Consider the following 16,714-nt stretch of genomic DNA (forward strand, 5'->3'; position numbering starts at 1 on the left):
GTTAATAATTATTAATTTGTTACTAGGTTCAGCTTACCTGTCTGTAACTAGTGGGACTTCTTCTGGTCAACCAACAATCAGTACATCACAACTATTGGCTTCATTATCAGTAAAGTCCAAAGTGGTTGTAGCATCACAGTCTGTTACTATGGTTACTAATGGAGTACTGAGCAATGGTCCTCATTTTGAAAATATTAGGCAAGAATCTGGTAAGAACATATTTTTTATCAGATTGCAAATTACCACTTGTGCCTTGTATTTAATTGTATCAACTTTTTTTTTTTTTTTTTTTAAATCTTTTTACAGGAATTTAGCAAGCTTCTCTGGATAAGTATTAGGCTTCAAAAATGATAACACTCTATATCAATTTTTCCAAGGTTATTGACTGGAAAGACACAAAGACATTTTATAAGACCTACAAGACACAAAAACAAATTTTGTGCGCTGTTCAAGTACTAGGTTAAACTGATAATATAAGGTCTAATCAAACTTCTAAGATTTTTATTTCAAAATAAGCAATGAAAGTTGAAAGTCGGGGTGATGAATAAGTATAGAGGAGTGGTTACCGCTTTATGGTACAGATGTCTTAGGCCTCTGTCATAATTGTAATGGATATAAAAGTGGAAGAAGAGTGTGTGCATCAAGTTTTTGTGTCAGGAATGGGAAAAGTGAAAATCCTCAAAGGTTAAGGACTGCATTTGGTGATGCTAGTATAAGGCTATTCTTTATGAGTGGATGACCAATGCTCAAGTTAACCTTCAGTTTCACACTGGGATGAAATGGTTGCCAAAGGGAAAAAAATTTGTTATGATCAGAAATTAACTATCTAAGAAATTGTCGTATTGGAAATCCCCTGTGGATCATGCTAAGAGATTCAGACTGAAAAGTTTTGCATAGAGTATCAAGCAGAACGTGTTCCAAGACTATTGAATGACAGCACATTCACCATCAAAAAATTTGAGAAGCTGAAAGAAGACTGGAATTGGATCCTAATATCATAATTTTTATTGTTACTGGTGATGAAACATGGACCTGCAGCTATATCCTCAAAAGGAAATTCTATACTTTCCAGTGGAAGTTGTCAAACTAAGCCCAGCCAAAAAAAGCACAACAAGTTTGACCAAATGAATAAACACTGCTACTTGTTTTTTGAGATAAAGGCATTGTATGCTCTGAGTTTGTTCAGAATGGTCAGATGGTAACCGAGGCCTATTATAAACAGGTTGTTTCGATTGATGGAGCAAGTTTGGAGAAAATGCCACCAGTTGTTTAAATATGGTAGTGATTTCTCTGCCGTGATAGTGCTCCTGCATTCAAGGATTTCTAGCCTTACAGAACATTCCTGTAGTACCCTACCCTCTGTATTCTCCTGATTCCCCCATGTGACCTTTTAATCTTCCTCAAACCCAAAATGAAAATGAAAGGACAAAGATTCAGTGGCATTCAAACCATCCAACAGAATATGAGAGTAGAACTCAGCCAGGGCATAAGTGAAGACATTGGGACCTTGCATATTAAAGGGAGGGAACTACTTTGACGGGGAAGGGAGGTTGCATATGGGCTTCGACTTACAATGACATTGACATCCGATATTCTCAGGAACCGATATACCTTCCATACGATCGTTTATTTTAAAGACTGATGATATTTGCAGGTACTGATATAGCTGGAATGATATGTGGGTGGAAATTTTCAGACGCATGGTGAACGGAACATCATTCATACGATTGTTCTCAACCAACTAGCATCTTTTTTATTGTACAATTTGGTGAGCGGAACATCATTCGTACAATTATTTCAGATCTATGATGATCTGAAACTTAAAGCTCCATCAACCATGGTAGTTCTGTGCACTTTGAAGACTTTAAAGCCAGCAGAGGCTGGTTTGAGCACTTCAAAAAAAAGGGCGAATGTCAAAAGTGCTGAAAGGCATGGGGAGGCATCCAGTATTGATTAAAAGGCAGCTGAGACCTTTAAAATTGATTTCCAAGAGTTTGTTGATATCTTACCTACCAGGTGTTTAATGTTGACGAAACCGGCCTCTTCTGGAAGTGAATGCCCAGGAGAACGTACATCACTGAGGATGAGACTAGTTTACTTGGGAATAAGCCTATGAAAGATAGGCTCACTCTCCTGTTGGGTGCCAATGCCCCATGGATTTTATGCTGAAGCCTTTGCTTGTGTATCAGTCTAATACTCCCAGAGTATTTAAACAACAAAAGGTCGACAAAGGCACGTTGGAAGTGTTTTGGCACAGTAACAAGAAGGCTTGGGTTACAGGATATGTCTTCAATGAATGGGAGCTTGAAGATTTCTCTCCTTCAGTGAAGAGTTACTTTAGAAAAATAAGCTTCCTGTGAAGGCACTGCTCCTGCTGGATAATGTGTCATGCCAGGCTATGATCCTAACCTTGTTCAATCTCTTGAGACACAATTTGACTTTGAGTCAAATTTTTGCCACCCAACACCACTCTTCTTCTTCAACCAATGGACCAGCAAGTGATTGCAAACTTCAAGAAAACCTACGCCACAAAAATGTTCGCAAGTTGCTTTGCACCAACCTCGGGTGAAAATGCTGTCACCCTCAAAGATGTTTGGAGGTCGAAGTTTAACATTCTGGATTGTGTGAGGCTGATTGTAACTTCTTGCAATGATGTTTCCACCAGGTGCTTAAATTCAGCCTTGAAAAACATCTGGCCTTTAATTATCCATAACATTGATGGATTTGAAGATGATGGTGCTTTGACAAATGATATTGTCACTCTTGAAAAATTGATGGGTCTGGAAGTTGGCGAAGAGGATGTGGAGGACATTATTGACACTCGTGGGCATGAGCTAACAACAGAGGAGCTACAAAAGTTGGAGAAAATTACGGAGAGTGACACTGGAGAAGAAGAGAAAGAAAAAGACATCCAAAAAAGTGTCAGCTGAAGAGTTGGACTGTCATTTCTTCTTGTGAGCATTTAAGAGAAGTGATAAAAACACGAACATTGAAAACACTGAACTCATCATGTGCAAAATGGAAGATGAAGTCATTTCTTACTTCAGAAAGCTACAAAAAATTTGTAAAAAAACAGTCCACTTTGGACAGTTTCTTTACCAGTAGCAACAAAAGATTGAAAGGCCACCTGAGCTTGATATAGAGTCCCACCACCACTATGCCACCATTGATTTCATCAGCTCTGCACTTCAAATCAAAGGTAAATTCTACTTTGTTTCCTTTTAATTTTAAGATGTTTTATGACTATTTTTATCACTAATTTTTAACATGTAAGAAATGCCTATTTTATGTGTTGTTGGGGAACAAATTACAGGAAATCAACGTATTATTGGTTTCAACTTACAATATTTTCAACATACAATGGGTTTTGTGGAATGAATTACAATTGGATGTTGGGGCTCCACTGTATATATATATATATATATATTTTAAATAAGAGGTAAAGTAAAATTAAATAAAATGTGTGCCAGTAGTGTGGCAAACTAGTAAAGTGAAGATGAAATTAACAGATAAAGTAGTACAAAACACAAGAAAAGGAGGGGGGGGGGGAAGAAACATAAAGAAGAATAGGGTATTGCTGGATAAAATAACTTAGAAAATACTCCAAAATAATTTAGAAAATGAAGTCCAGATTCATGAAATTTAGTGGTGCCCCTATGATAGCACCGGTTTCCGAATTGTGTGAAATATCACTAATGTTGAAACATATTCAACCAACAATATAAGACCAATAAACAAAAATAATAAAACGTAAAATAACATTAAAGTACATAGTACAGAAAAGACTGACCATTATGCCCCATCTCGAGATGGGGCATATTTAATATCTTCACTGTACTGGTTTGCCATGCTACTGGTACACACTTTATTTAATTTTACTTTACCTCTTATTTAAGTTAATTATGTGCAACATGTTGTGGTTTTTGCATTTTCACTGCCCCTGATGTTTGCTTCACTATCTTTATTTTCATTTAATTTTGCATTCATTTTTGCTGTTTATTCTTCGATTCAATTAGATTTAATTTGAGTTTGTTATACAGTAATACCCCGACTTACGCGAACTCGGAGTTACGCAGTTCTTGATTTCTTCGTTTGGTGTATATTTAAAATTAGCTTACCAGTGATTTGGAAGCCAAATCTTAAAGCTTGGGTAACAGCTTCCGTTTTTGAGGACTGGTTTGGTCACCACTTCATACCCGAAGTCGAACATTATTGCAAGTCTAAACAAGATTCCATTTAAAGTGATGCTTCTTATTGACAATGCACCCGGTCATCTTCCTGCCACCCTAATTAATTTCGACCCACGTGTGAAAGTTGTGTTTTTGCCTCCAAACACAACCAGTTTGCTTCAACCGATGGACCAGGGAGTCATCAAAATATTCAAGGCTTACTACACGAGGCGTTCGTTTGTGCGTCTGAATGAAGCTATGAGACAAAATAGTGAGATTTCTGTTAAATACTTTTGGAAACAATTCAATCTTTTAGATGCCGTAAGAATCATCGAAGAATCTTGGGATGAAAATCACAAAAAAACATTGAATGGTGTCTGGAAGTAACTCTGTTCATTTTTTTTAAAAAACCGAGACGAAAACAAGCCGAGAAACTGATCATGTCGCTCATGTGATAGAAGTTGTTAATCTTGCCAGGCAATTAGATTTGGAAGTCAATGGTGATGATGTCAATGAGCTGTTGGATTCACATAGTCATGAGCTGACAATAAATGAGCTCATAGAGATGCGTATGCAAAACGTCACTGAAGTATCCGACACTTCAGACCCAGTTCCACCAGAAAAGCACATGAGAATTGCAAGCTTGACAGAAGGTCTCAGCTCAATTGAAAAGGGCTTAAAAATTTTAGAAAACATAGACTCCAATGAAGAATGCATTATAGCTACAAAGCAAGGAATAAAAAAATTATTAGCTTGCTACGAAGAAATTCTGCATGAAAAAAAGAAGGCGCTGTGTCGTCAGACGAATTTGTTAGATTTTATGAAGCCATCGACATCGAAATAACTTTTTTACGTAACTCATTTATTTTTTTAATACATATTTTGTATTAATATGTACAAAGAACTGCAATTTTATTAAATATTTTTCTTCTAAACTAGTGGTTTTGTTAGTCCTTGGTCCCAATTAAACAAAATTTATATGCAAAGTTGTACCCCAACTTACGCGAATTTGATTTAAGCGATTTTCATCGGACCCACCTATTGCGTAACTTCGGGGTATTACTGTATATATATATATATATATATATATATATATATATATAATTACTATTGTAAGAGTATAATTGGTACTATATAGGTATTCAATGTGTATTAAGACATTGGCATAAAAGTACTCAGCAGGCCAAAAGAACCTATAAAGACTAAGATAGCCTAAGAAAGAAATGAAATACCTCTAAAAATTCCCTTGTGAAAGATGAAATTGATTACTGCCTTAAGAACAAATATAGGTACAACTTTTTCATACTGCCTTAAGAACAAATATAGGTACAACTTTTTCAATGAGTGTAAGCTTTATGTGACATGCTCTAAAGGCAGTACCTATATATACATATGTACAAGTCCTCAAAATATAGGTAAAACTTTTTCATACTGCCTTAAGAACAAATATAGGTACAACTTTTTCAATGAGTGTAAGCTTTATGTGACATGCTCTAAAGGCAGTACCTATATATACATATGTACAAGTCCTCAAAATATAGGTACAACTTTTTCATACTGCCTTAAGAACAAATATAGGTACAACTTTTTCATACTGCCTTAAGAACAAATATAGGTACAACTTTTTCAATGAGTGTAAGCTTTATGCGACATGCTCTAAAGGCAGTACCTATATATACATAGCCGACCGGGCTAGCCGAGTGGGTAAAGTACCTGCCCGGCAACCCAAAGGTCGCGGGTTCGATTCCCGCCTCGGGCTTGGATCAAAGTACTGCAAAAACCTTGGGAGGTGCAATATGGCCACAGAAGCCGATGCGCCAACAACTACCAAATCAAAAAAAAAAAAAAAAAAAAAATATATATACATATGTACAAGTCCTCAAAATGACTAATGTGATTTTAAATAGCTACTATAGAATTGGAATAGCAATCTAATGTGAAACTAGATGATTATAGTGAATATTGAGCTAGTAGAATTGAAATACTTATTTAGAACGTACTTTAGCTATGAAGTAATTTGGATTTATTTTATTATTGTGCCATTTAATTAGTGGCAATAAAAATGGCTTTGTGAAGATGTTTAATAACGATAAAATTGGCCGGAAATCCATTATTGTACCTATATTTGTTCTTAAGGCAGTAATCAATTTCATCTTTCACAAAGGAATTTTTAAAGGTCGGGCTAGCTGTTATCTTGCCTTTTTGATGTTAAATTTAAAGTTTAGCATAGATTGCCTTTATGTTTAATTATTTGGACCTAGTTAAACAGGCAGATAACAACCAGAAACAGATAGCCTTGCTAATTATTGGTGGGATATATAGAATGGTGTTAGCCCTCGAAAAAGTGCCATTCAATGTATCCGATTATCAATAATTAGCTGCATAATCATTATTTTATTTTATATTATATTTTTATTTTATTGCTAATTATATGTTTATTTCTAGGATATAGCAATGTAAACCAACACGGGCTATCTTAGTCTTTATAGGTTCTTTTGGCTGTATGGCCTGCTGAGTACTTTTATGCCAATGTTTTAATACACTTTGAATACCTATATAGTACCAATTATACTCTTACAATAGTAATTAGATTATAGACTGATGTAATGTTCAATCTATATATATATATATATATATAATTATCTAAATGTACAATTAATTGTGGAATGTTTTCAGTAAATGGTGTTTGCCTATAGGTATTAGCGTGCTTACGCTTCAGGTGATCAAGTTAGCCCATAAAGGCTATCTTAATTCTGTAGGGCCTATAAACATATTATATTTATGCAGCTTTTAACCTAATGGTAAGGAAAATTTCATTACAATTGGCTGATGATTTTTCATTACCTGCAGCTAACAACTAATCAAAATTAATGATTATGCTTATAACTGTTCTTATTCTAAATTACAATACAAATTTAATATTATTATGCATTTTAATTTAATACATTCCGTCACATGGTCATCAATCCCCTACTTCGTCGGGGGCGTTAACGTTGCACTAATGATCTCATAAAAGAAATATGTTAAAATCTAACTAGATTACCATTAAATCATGTAATACTAAGAAAATATATCCAACATGTTTAACCTTATATATATATATATATATATATATATATATATATATATATATATATATTTAGACTTAATAATGGGTAAAAGTGAAAATGTTTGAAAGGAAAAGTATGAAAAGAGTCTCAGACCAGATTAATGCCATCAAATTATTGATTAAACATTACATCAAGCTGTAAAATAATTACAATAGTATTTGAACAGTGCTTAAAGTACAATAAATTGTACTTTAAGCACTGTTCAAATCCTTTATCTTAAATCCTTATCCTATATACTATTGTAATTACAGCACACTCTCGATTTACCGGGACACTTCAAGATTCCAAATAAAAAAAAAACAAAAAAAAAAAACAACCAGAAATCATAAAATTCAAGTGATAGCTAGAATAGGTATAAACAGATGTTTTGCAAGTCGTAAATAAGCGACAAGAAACAGCATTATAAGTCATCATTAGGAGATTAGTGTGCCTATTATCTTGCAGCCTCCACTGTATTCTTACCTGCTGCTAAAAGAAAAAGAAAAAAAAAAAAAGATACCAAATGTTTAGTTTGTTTTAGTATGTCGCATCAATTGTTGTGTTCCGTCGCACCGCAGAAGGGCAAATTTTGTTTTGTTATGTATGTCAGAATTTTTTTTTTTTTTTTTTAGAAATCGCGAAAATGATGGTCAAACGCAAGGGTTGTGCTTTCAGTTGAATAAAAACTTGAAATTATTCAAAAGTTTGAAAACGGTGCATCTGTTAAATCTCTAAAGAACCATTATAATGTTGGTGACCAAACCATATGTGACATTGTAAAAAGTAAATGGAAGCATCGTATTGGTTATGCGAGTAGTGCGTGGTAAGCTCTTTATCTATCGCCATACTTTTACGTAGGTTGCTGGACATTTTTCGATACAGCAAGTCCCCGACTTACGTAGCTTCGGACTTACATTACGTTATTTATAATTTTTTTATATGACTGAAGATTTCAAGTGAAGGGGTTACAAATTTCACCATAATGTAACAACTCACAGAATTCCAGCCACCATAGTGTCCACATTGTTCTATAAATCTGACTGTCAAACACCTTCTCGTTGAATGCCCATACTATAAACAAAACAGAAATATAACTCTACTATCATTGGTTAACCTTCAGAAACCAATAACTCTAGAGAATGTCATTGGTGACAATGCAAATATTCCTCAATTTTTTAACTTTTTGAAACAAATTGGAGTTTTTAGTCATTTCTGATTTCAGCCTTTTCTGTTGTTACAAGAATTTCTCATATATTATTACAATAAATGAATAGGCACATTATAGCCAAAGCAGCTTATACCCATCAAACCCCCACAACAACAACAGAATTCCAGCTATCGGTATTATCACAAATGCAATAAGATTGAGTTTACTAGCCGTTTATAATTAATTGCACTAACAGAAAAGCCCAATAACCTGGAAAGTGCAAATTATGTTATTGTTTTATGGTAGTGACCTCCAGAAATATGCTTTAGTAAAATGTCAGTTCACATGGAGTGATAATAGTGAGTTTTCACCTTAACCCTGTGAAGTTTTCAGAAAATTTAATTTTGACTGTTATCATGGTGCCAACTAAGAGAATAAGTGACAGCGGTACTAGTAAATCTATCAAGAAAAGGAAAACGATCGAGTTGGATTAGAAAATTAAAATAATAGGGATGTATGGAAATGGCCAAACATCAAGTATCACGTGGAATTCAGATTTGTCAGTGGCAACAGTGAACACAATAAAGGAGAAAGACAGAATACAAGAAGCGGTCGGCACCAATGAATGTACAGTAACATGCGTTTTTTCTTCCTTTTATGTTTTCTTTTCTTATGTGCCACCCCGACTACTTCTCCACTGGGGACAGTGGAGAAGTAGTTTAGTTTAATTAGTTCAAATAGAGAAGTTCAAATAATTAATTCAATTAAAGTTTTTAATTGAACTAATTAAAAACATAACTATTTTTCTTCATTCTTCTGAGGATATTATGCGGTTTTTGTAATTTTGGTATATCAAGGATATACAGCAATATTTTATTAGTCATTCCCGAGTTATGCAAATCTCGACTTACGTAATAAGTCCTGGAACATATCTCTTAGTATGTCAGGGACTTACTGTATTTTTGGATTAACCGGGAAATCGATTATCCGGGAATATATTATTTTTTTTTACCATCTATCCCGGAAAATCGAGAGTCTACTGTATATATATACAAAGGGTACTAGGAAAGTTTTGCAATACAGCTTTGTTTATTTAATTTTTTCAAAGTAATTTCCTCTACATTCAATACACCTCTCCATCCTCCAAAACCAATCTTTAAACCAGTTCTGCCAAGTTTCACTAGGGAGTAAAGCACACTTGTTGTCCCAAGCCCGTAGAAGGTCCTCATCACTGGAAAACCGCCTCCCTTTTAGCTTCATTTTCACATGCGGGAACAGTGCAAAGTCGCAGGGAGCAAGGGCTGGACTGTAGGGAGGGTGCTCGAGAAGTTTCAGTCCTGTCGTGGTCAAATATTCGGTGCAGGCTTTGGCGCGGTGAGCTGGAGCATTTTCGTGATGGAGGTACCAGGTGTCCATTCTTGACTTTGGCCGCAGGTTCTTCATAGATCCAATGACTTTAGGCAGGCATTGTTCAGTATACCACTTAGCTGTGACTGTCTTCTGCGTGTCCAAAACGACACGTTCCACAATTCCACTCGATTTGAAAAATACAGCTATCATTTTCTTCTTTACAGATCGGGATTTTCTGACAATTACGGGTGTGTCGTCATCATCAAAGACCCAAACTTTGTTTTGAGCCTTGGTCGGCAGATCGTAATAGTACAGCCAAGTCTCGTCACCTGTCACGATGTTGTTCGCATACCGAGATTGTCCCTTATCAAACTTTTTTAACATCTCCCGGCACCAAGTCACACGTCGTGTCATCTGCTCTTCAGTCAGTTGATGCGGCACGCAGAGAGAACAAAGTTTCTTCACGTGCAAATGATCTTGCAGAATCGAACGAATTGCTGGTGCATTTAGGCCCAAAGTATCCTCTATCTGTTGGTAGGTCACTCGCCTGTTTTCGTCAAGCATTTTCCTCACAGCAGTAACGTTTTCCTCCGTAACTGACGTTCGTGGCCTTCCCGGCCTCTCAGAATCCTCCAGAGTGAAATTTCCCCTTTGGAATTCTCTATACCACCTGAATATCGTTGTACGATGTGGACAATCATCATCTAGTGCAAGAGTCATTTCTTCTAAGCACTGGTCTATGGTTAAACCACGCACGAAATTATACCGCAAAACTGTCCTTATCTCATTTCGTGACCACAATGCCATCGCAAACACTTTACACTCTCACTACTAATGAATAACTGAGCCCATCGACTTGGCGCGGCGGCTACTATGCACGTATGAACATGTCTCAACATGCAGCAACAAGCAGCTTCCTGTGATTCATTGTTGCGTCATATTGCAAAACTTTCCTAGTACCCTTTGTATATATATATATATATATGTGTATTTTTTTAGAAAATAGCCTTGAACTTTTTGATTAGACCTAGTATATTAGTGATTTGCATATCAGTTCATATTCATTTATCTTAGAATCCACTCCTGATAACAGTGCAAAACTTGCACTGTTAGCTTAGATGTGAGTTACAGTATTATCATCAGTTTTATCATGACTTATTATCAGTTTTCTATAGAAGTGCGATACTATTTCAGTGCAGGTATTGAAATAGTTTTTAAGAAAATAGTACAGCACTCTATTATGTTTATCCTATCCTATCCTATCCTATCCTACCTGACTGACTGTCTGCTGGTTCTTTTGTTCCTGCAGTGCAGTGACAGAGTTTGCTCTTAAGCTCTTTAGAAATATCTTGTTTATTTCCAAGTCAACCAGAAGGAACTAATATAATTTTTAATCAGTAATATCACCCACTAGGTGATGTTATTATTATTATGTTATTGCTGTTATTCATTAAAAAACTTGACACTATTGTGACCAGTTTTGGACCTATCTGAATCACCTCTCAAACAACAATTAGAAACTTTGTTTTGAGTAGCAAATAAACATATTGAACTAAATGAGCAGCAAAGTGGCGTGTGGAAGAAAAATTTCCATTTGGAAACTTAACATTAATTATTTATGAAATCTAAGTCACTGTTACTGGACTGTGTTGGGTCAATGCAGTAATTTTCTGAAAATTGCAGCATCTGGAAATTGAGGAAGCTCAATGCTGATCGCACTCCTCTTGCTCAAGCTAAACACAGGAAAAGGGGGCATAAATTCAAATTGAAGGATGGTTGCAAGATAGATGGGTGGAGGTTTGTCTTCACCTAGTGGGTGGCTGAGTGTTGGAACAAACTTTCATCATCTGTTGTTTTGAAAATGGATAGTTTGAATGAATTCAAGAAAAAACTTGATAAATTATTGGAGAGGATGGAAGGTGATGGTTTTTTTTTTTTTTCTTTTGCTGATAGTTTTTTATAAGCTTGCTTTCTAGCATAATTTGCCACTACTAATATTAATTTACTAAAGCAGTATGCTGGTTTCATTGTAGGTATTGAAAGTGTCCTCAAACACTTGGAGCAGAAAGCAATAATAAACTGTTGTGTTATTTGCATAAGCTATTTGAATACTTGCATTGAAATAGCATTCCGCTTCTGTAAAAGAAAGCTGTATGAAGTCCACTAATAGTGGGTTACATTATACATGACTGTAAAAAATTTCAATTCGAAGTTTAACTTCTGCACATTGTTTGGCTCTTTATTTAGATTCAATACATCATTTATCCTTTGCTTGACACAACGTCACTATTTGGGGCTACCAGCTGTCCGATGAATGACTCTGAAAGGTCCAAAAGCAGTTACATTAGTGAACTCAAGTTTTTAATAAATAATAGATTCACTGGTTGGGTGATGTTATTTGATTAAAAATAAATGATATTAGCTCCTTTAGGTCGACTCATGGATAAATGATAGTTATTTCTAAAGAGCTTGAGGCCAAACTGTCACAACACAAAAACATAACACAATGTGGCATTATTTTCTTTTATTATGATTCATTAACAACAACTTGAACATAAGCAGCAGACAGGTTGGAAATTCTCAACTTGGAACTCCCATATTGAGCATTTCGTGATATTTATGCAGGCCTGCACATTTTTCTTAGTTTTTTGATTTCGTTTAGGAACATCATTCCATTCAACTCCAGAGGAAAACATAGTAAGATCTCTCTCTCTCTCATTTTTTTTTTTTTTTTTTTTTAATGTGAACCCCAAACACTAGAGGTATTAGAACCTATAGTACTTAGTACCGTGCTTGGGGTTGGAGGTTGAGAAGACGAAAGAAGAATTGGTTGACATTGGACTTTAACTTCTGTAGATTGTAATTTTCAGGAAATACGTATGAAGGAAGGTTGTTCCAGAAAACGGCAGTTGAATGAACAAACGAGGAAGATGAAAAGTTGGTTCTGTGGGTTTGAAGTTGGACAGTAAATGGATGTTGGCTGGTGGCGGCATGTGTTCGGACTGTTTTGAAAGAGAGAGCGGGAATTATAGAAGCCAATTCAGAAGAACAGTGCCCATGGAAGTATCTGTAGAAGAGGCATGCAGCAGAAACAGTACGTCTATGAGAAAGCAAGTGGAGAGACTCTGTTAGAGATGAATCATTAATTAACCTAACTGCCCTCTTCTGAATGGAATCAAGAAGCCTGAGAGAGGTTTTGGGGGCACCACCCCAGATGTGAGAACAATATTCCATGGCAGGGCGGATTTGCGATTTATACACAGTGAGCAGCTGTTTGGAAGAAAAGTAACGCCGAGAGCAAAAGAGAAAACCAAGTTTTTTAGATGCAGAGGAAGCAATATTTGTAATGTGCTTGTGCCAAGAGAGATTAGAAATCAGAGTAATCCCCAAAAGAGATATCATTTTGCCTAGAAATCGGAGTGTCACTAAAGATAAGCATAGGAGCAGAAGAATCCTTTTTGTGAGATATAAGACAAGACTGAGTTTTAGAAGGGTTGAAATCAACTAAGTTGTCTTTGCCCCACTGGAAGATTACCTGAAGATCGGCATTTAAGGAATTCATAGCAGATTTTCGAGAAGTTGAAGCTGATTGAGTAGGACAAGGTTTCTCAAAATGGAAAGTTGAATGCAATGTGCTATCATCGGCAAAACTATGGATAGATAGGATTTCCAGTCAATGGAAGAAGATCATTGATATACAAGAGGAAAAGAGTGGGGGAAAGAACTGAACCTTGGGGGACACTGGCATTAGTGGAGAAGTTAGAAGACAGAGAGCCATCTACCATCACCCTCAGTGAGCGATCAGAGAGAAAACTGGATAACCAATTACTAAAAACAGTTGGGAAACCATAAGATGGAAGCTTGTTTAGAAGACCTTTATGCCAAACACGATCAAAAGCCTTTGAGATGTCAAGAGCAACTACTTGTGTTTCACCGAACCTTTCCATTGAATTAGTCCATAAATGGGTTACATAAGCCAGAATATCACCAGTGGATCGACACTGATGGAATCCATACTGGCGATCGTTGATCAGACGGAAGGTTTCTAGGTTTCATGTAATGTACAGTGCCTTATTATATATGTTTTCTCTACTCCTGCAGAATTCAGTTGAATTTTTAATAATCATCAGTTTCCTCATTCAATTTAATGACCTGTCAAATTACTGAAGTTACTGGTTTTTCACACACCATAATATAGAGCAACATTTCCCAAACTGTGTTCTGTGAAATGTGAACAAGTGTTCTATGAAAAATCGTAATTAATAATTAAAAAAAAAAAAAAATTTCAGATATTTGTAGCATACACCACTTTTGTATCATTGCAATATTTAACATAATTTTTTTTCGGTTATTAATATACTGGCATAGACTAAATCGAATCGGCCGCCGAACACTTTATTTTGGCAGGCTTTTGCATAGAGAAGTATGCATAGAGGTAATGACATCTACAAAAGTAGCAATGTAGTGATCTAATGTGCCATTCATATATGATTTAGCCTGGCTTATACGGGTTGAAGGAGAGGGGGAAGCAAACTGATATCATGACTATAAACTCACTTCATTGTATAAATTTTTTTGATAACCCTACCCAACATGATTTTTACCTTCAGCAAATCAGTGGTTGTTTCTTGTCAAGTTTTATGTATAGACTTTACAAAGATATCATTACTGTTTAAAATACAATTTTTAAACTTATTAACTTTTGGTTGGTTTTGTTTATTGGGCTAAAAGTTAAGCATGTACATCATTACTGTTCTTGCAATATAGTATATTTTGATTTTGATGCACTTTTCCAGACAAGTCAGTATTTTTATTAAATTTATTACACCATTCAACTGTTCAATAAATAGTGTACGATAAACTATGCTACAAGAATTCACCTTCTGTTCAAATTTACCAATTGCTTTTACTGTTTTTAGGTTAATGCATTGTTAATATGGAGAAGACAAAGCACAGAATTTGCGTAAATTACCCAGACACCTTCTGCTATGTTTGTGGACACTTAACCCCAAAAACTCAGAGGAAGGAAACATACAATGTCACAAAAGTTGCATATTCATTGTACTTCGGCTGCAAGATCGGTGACCAAGAAAAAAATTAGGCTCCATATATCTGTTGTATTACTTGTACAGTGAACTTAAGGCTGTGGTTATATGGCAAGCTGAGAGCATTATCTTTTGCCATCCCTATGGTATGGCACAAGCCCAAGAATAATTTCGACGACTGCTATTTTGCTTGGCAAAAATAAAAGGTATTTCCAAAAAGAGCAAGCACTGCATCAGTAATTAGGCCAGTGATACATGGTAAAGAACTGCCAGTACCTGTGCCACCAAAATCTTGGGGTATTGGAAGTAGTGTTGAAGCTACAGAAGAAATCCCTTTTACCAGATGTCACGGAACCATGTACTTCACATGATTTGGACCACAAGCCAGAAAAAGAAAAAGGTCCCACAGTACATTAAACAAGAATTGAGTGACTTGATCATAGACTTGGGCTTACCCAAAGAGAGCTGAATTACTCAGATCCAGATTACAACGGTGGAACTTACTCGCCAAAGGGGCTAAGGTAAAGAAAACCAACACCAGAAACATTGAGAAGAAGCAGTACCGGGAAACGCTCAAAAGCGTTTTCCGGTACTGCTGCTTCTCAATGCTTTCTCAGTAAACAGATGGTGAGTGTTATCGGTAGTGGCAGTAGAAGTCAATAATGATGTATTGATTAGTTTTTCAAATTAAAATTGGTTATCGGCGTTCATGAATGGCCTGAAATTTACTTATGGGTATATTCTCTTCAGACTGACTCAGTATTAGAGTGTTCATCTCTCCCACCTGCTGTTTTAACCTGATACGAAAACAACTTCTACAGACAGTGCATGTTATCGGTAGTTGCAGTATAAGTAGTTTTCATATTGGGTAAGAACAGCGGGAAGGGGAGATAAACACTCTAAGACTGAGGCAGTCTGGTGGGTGTACCCGTAAGTAAATTTCAGCTGCGAAGGCATTCCACCCATGAACTCCAATAATCTGCTTTTAACAATGATAAAAAAACTAATCAATATATCATTATCGACTTCTACTGCCATTATTGATAACATGCACCATCTGTTTACCGAGAATGCAGGGAGAAGCTGTGGTACCCAGAAACACATTTGACTGCTAAGTTTCTCGTGGTTCTTGTGTTGGCTTTCTTTACCTTTGCAGCCAAAGGTAAAAACATTACAATACACTCTAAGTGAAATGAAGAGTTTTCAAGATATTTTGCAATGGAAAACAACATGTGAGTCTGCAGAGATGTCATTGGTCTTATGCACGAACTGAACATTGATCACAATACCTCTGAATGGTATTTGTTCATTGATGCGTCAAAGCTAAGTTTGAAAGCAGTATAGCTTCATAATGGAAATACTTTACCATCAATTCCTCTTGTTCATGCTGTTGGCCTGAAAGAAACTTATGATAGTATGTCCCAGATACTTGCAGCTCTACATTGTAAACAATGACTATGGTCGGAATATTTGTGGTGATCTCAAAGTGATTGGACTGTTTGTTGGGTTGCAAGGTGGTTTCACTAAATACTGTTGTTTCCTGCATTTGTGGGATAGTCGTGCAACAGCCAGACACTGCATTGTACAACACTGGGACAAGAGAGATGAATATGTTCCTGGAAAAACCAGTGTAAAGTATGTAACTGTAACAGTAATAGTAATCGTGGCATGTGATGCAAGAAAGCAAGCGTATGAGCTTATGTAGCATCAGCACAAAAAAAATTCACACAACCATTCCCTCTAAGTGTTTGTCCAGTTCCTCCATAAATTATATAACCTATCAACTTCCACAACAACAGATGGAAATTTGTTCCAGCAATTAACCACCTGCTGGCTAAAGGCAAATTTCCGCACAGCTGTCTTTCCTCAATTTGAATTTATGCCCCCTTAGGTTTGTAATCTGAACAAGTCGAA

The 16,714-nt window shown here is 36.0% G+C and overlaps 1 protein-coding gene across 1 annotated transcript in view; it reads left to right on the forward strand.

The window, feature by feature from the left end:
• The window catches only part of LOC150076390 (forkhead box protein K1-like), a 228,315-nt gene that overhangs the window by 199,201 nt on the left and 12,400 nt on the right, over positions 1 to 16,714 (forward strand). The window contains exon 6 of the mRNA XM_090388139.1: positions 27 to 209. Within this exon, the coding sequence (XP_090244265.1) occupies positions 27 to 209 (183 nt within the window). The remainder of the gene's footprint in view (positions 1 to 26; positions 210 to 16,714) is intronic.

The sequence above is a fragment of the Mastigoproctus giganteus genome, chromosome 13, assembly GCF_048544385.1.
Source record: "Mastigoproctus giganteus isolate SK-2022 chromosome 13, ASM4854438v1, whole genome shotgun sequence".
Lineage (NCBI taxonomy): Eukaryota > Metazoa > Arthropoda > Arachnida > Uropygi > Thelyphonidae > Mastigoproctus > Mastigoproctus giganteus.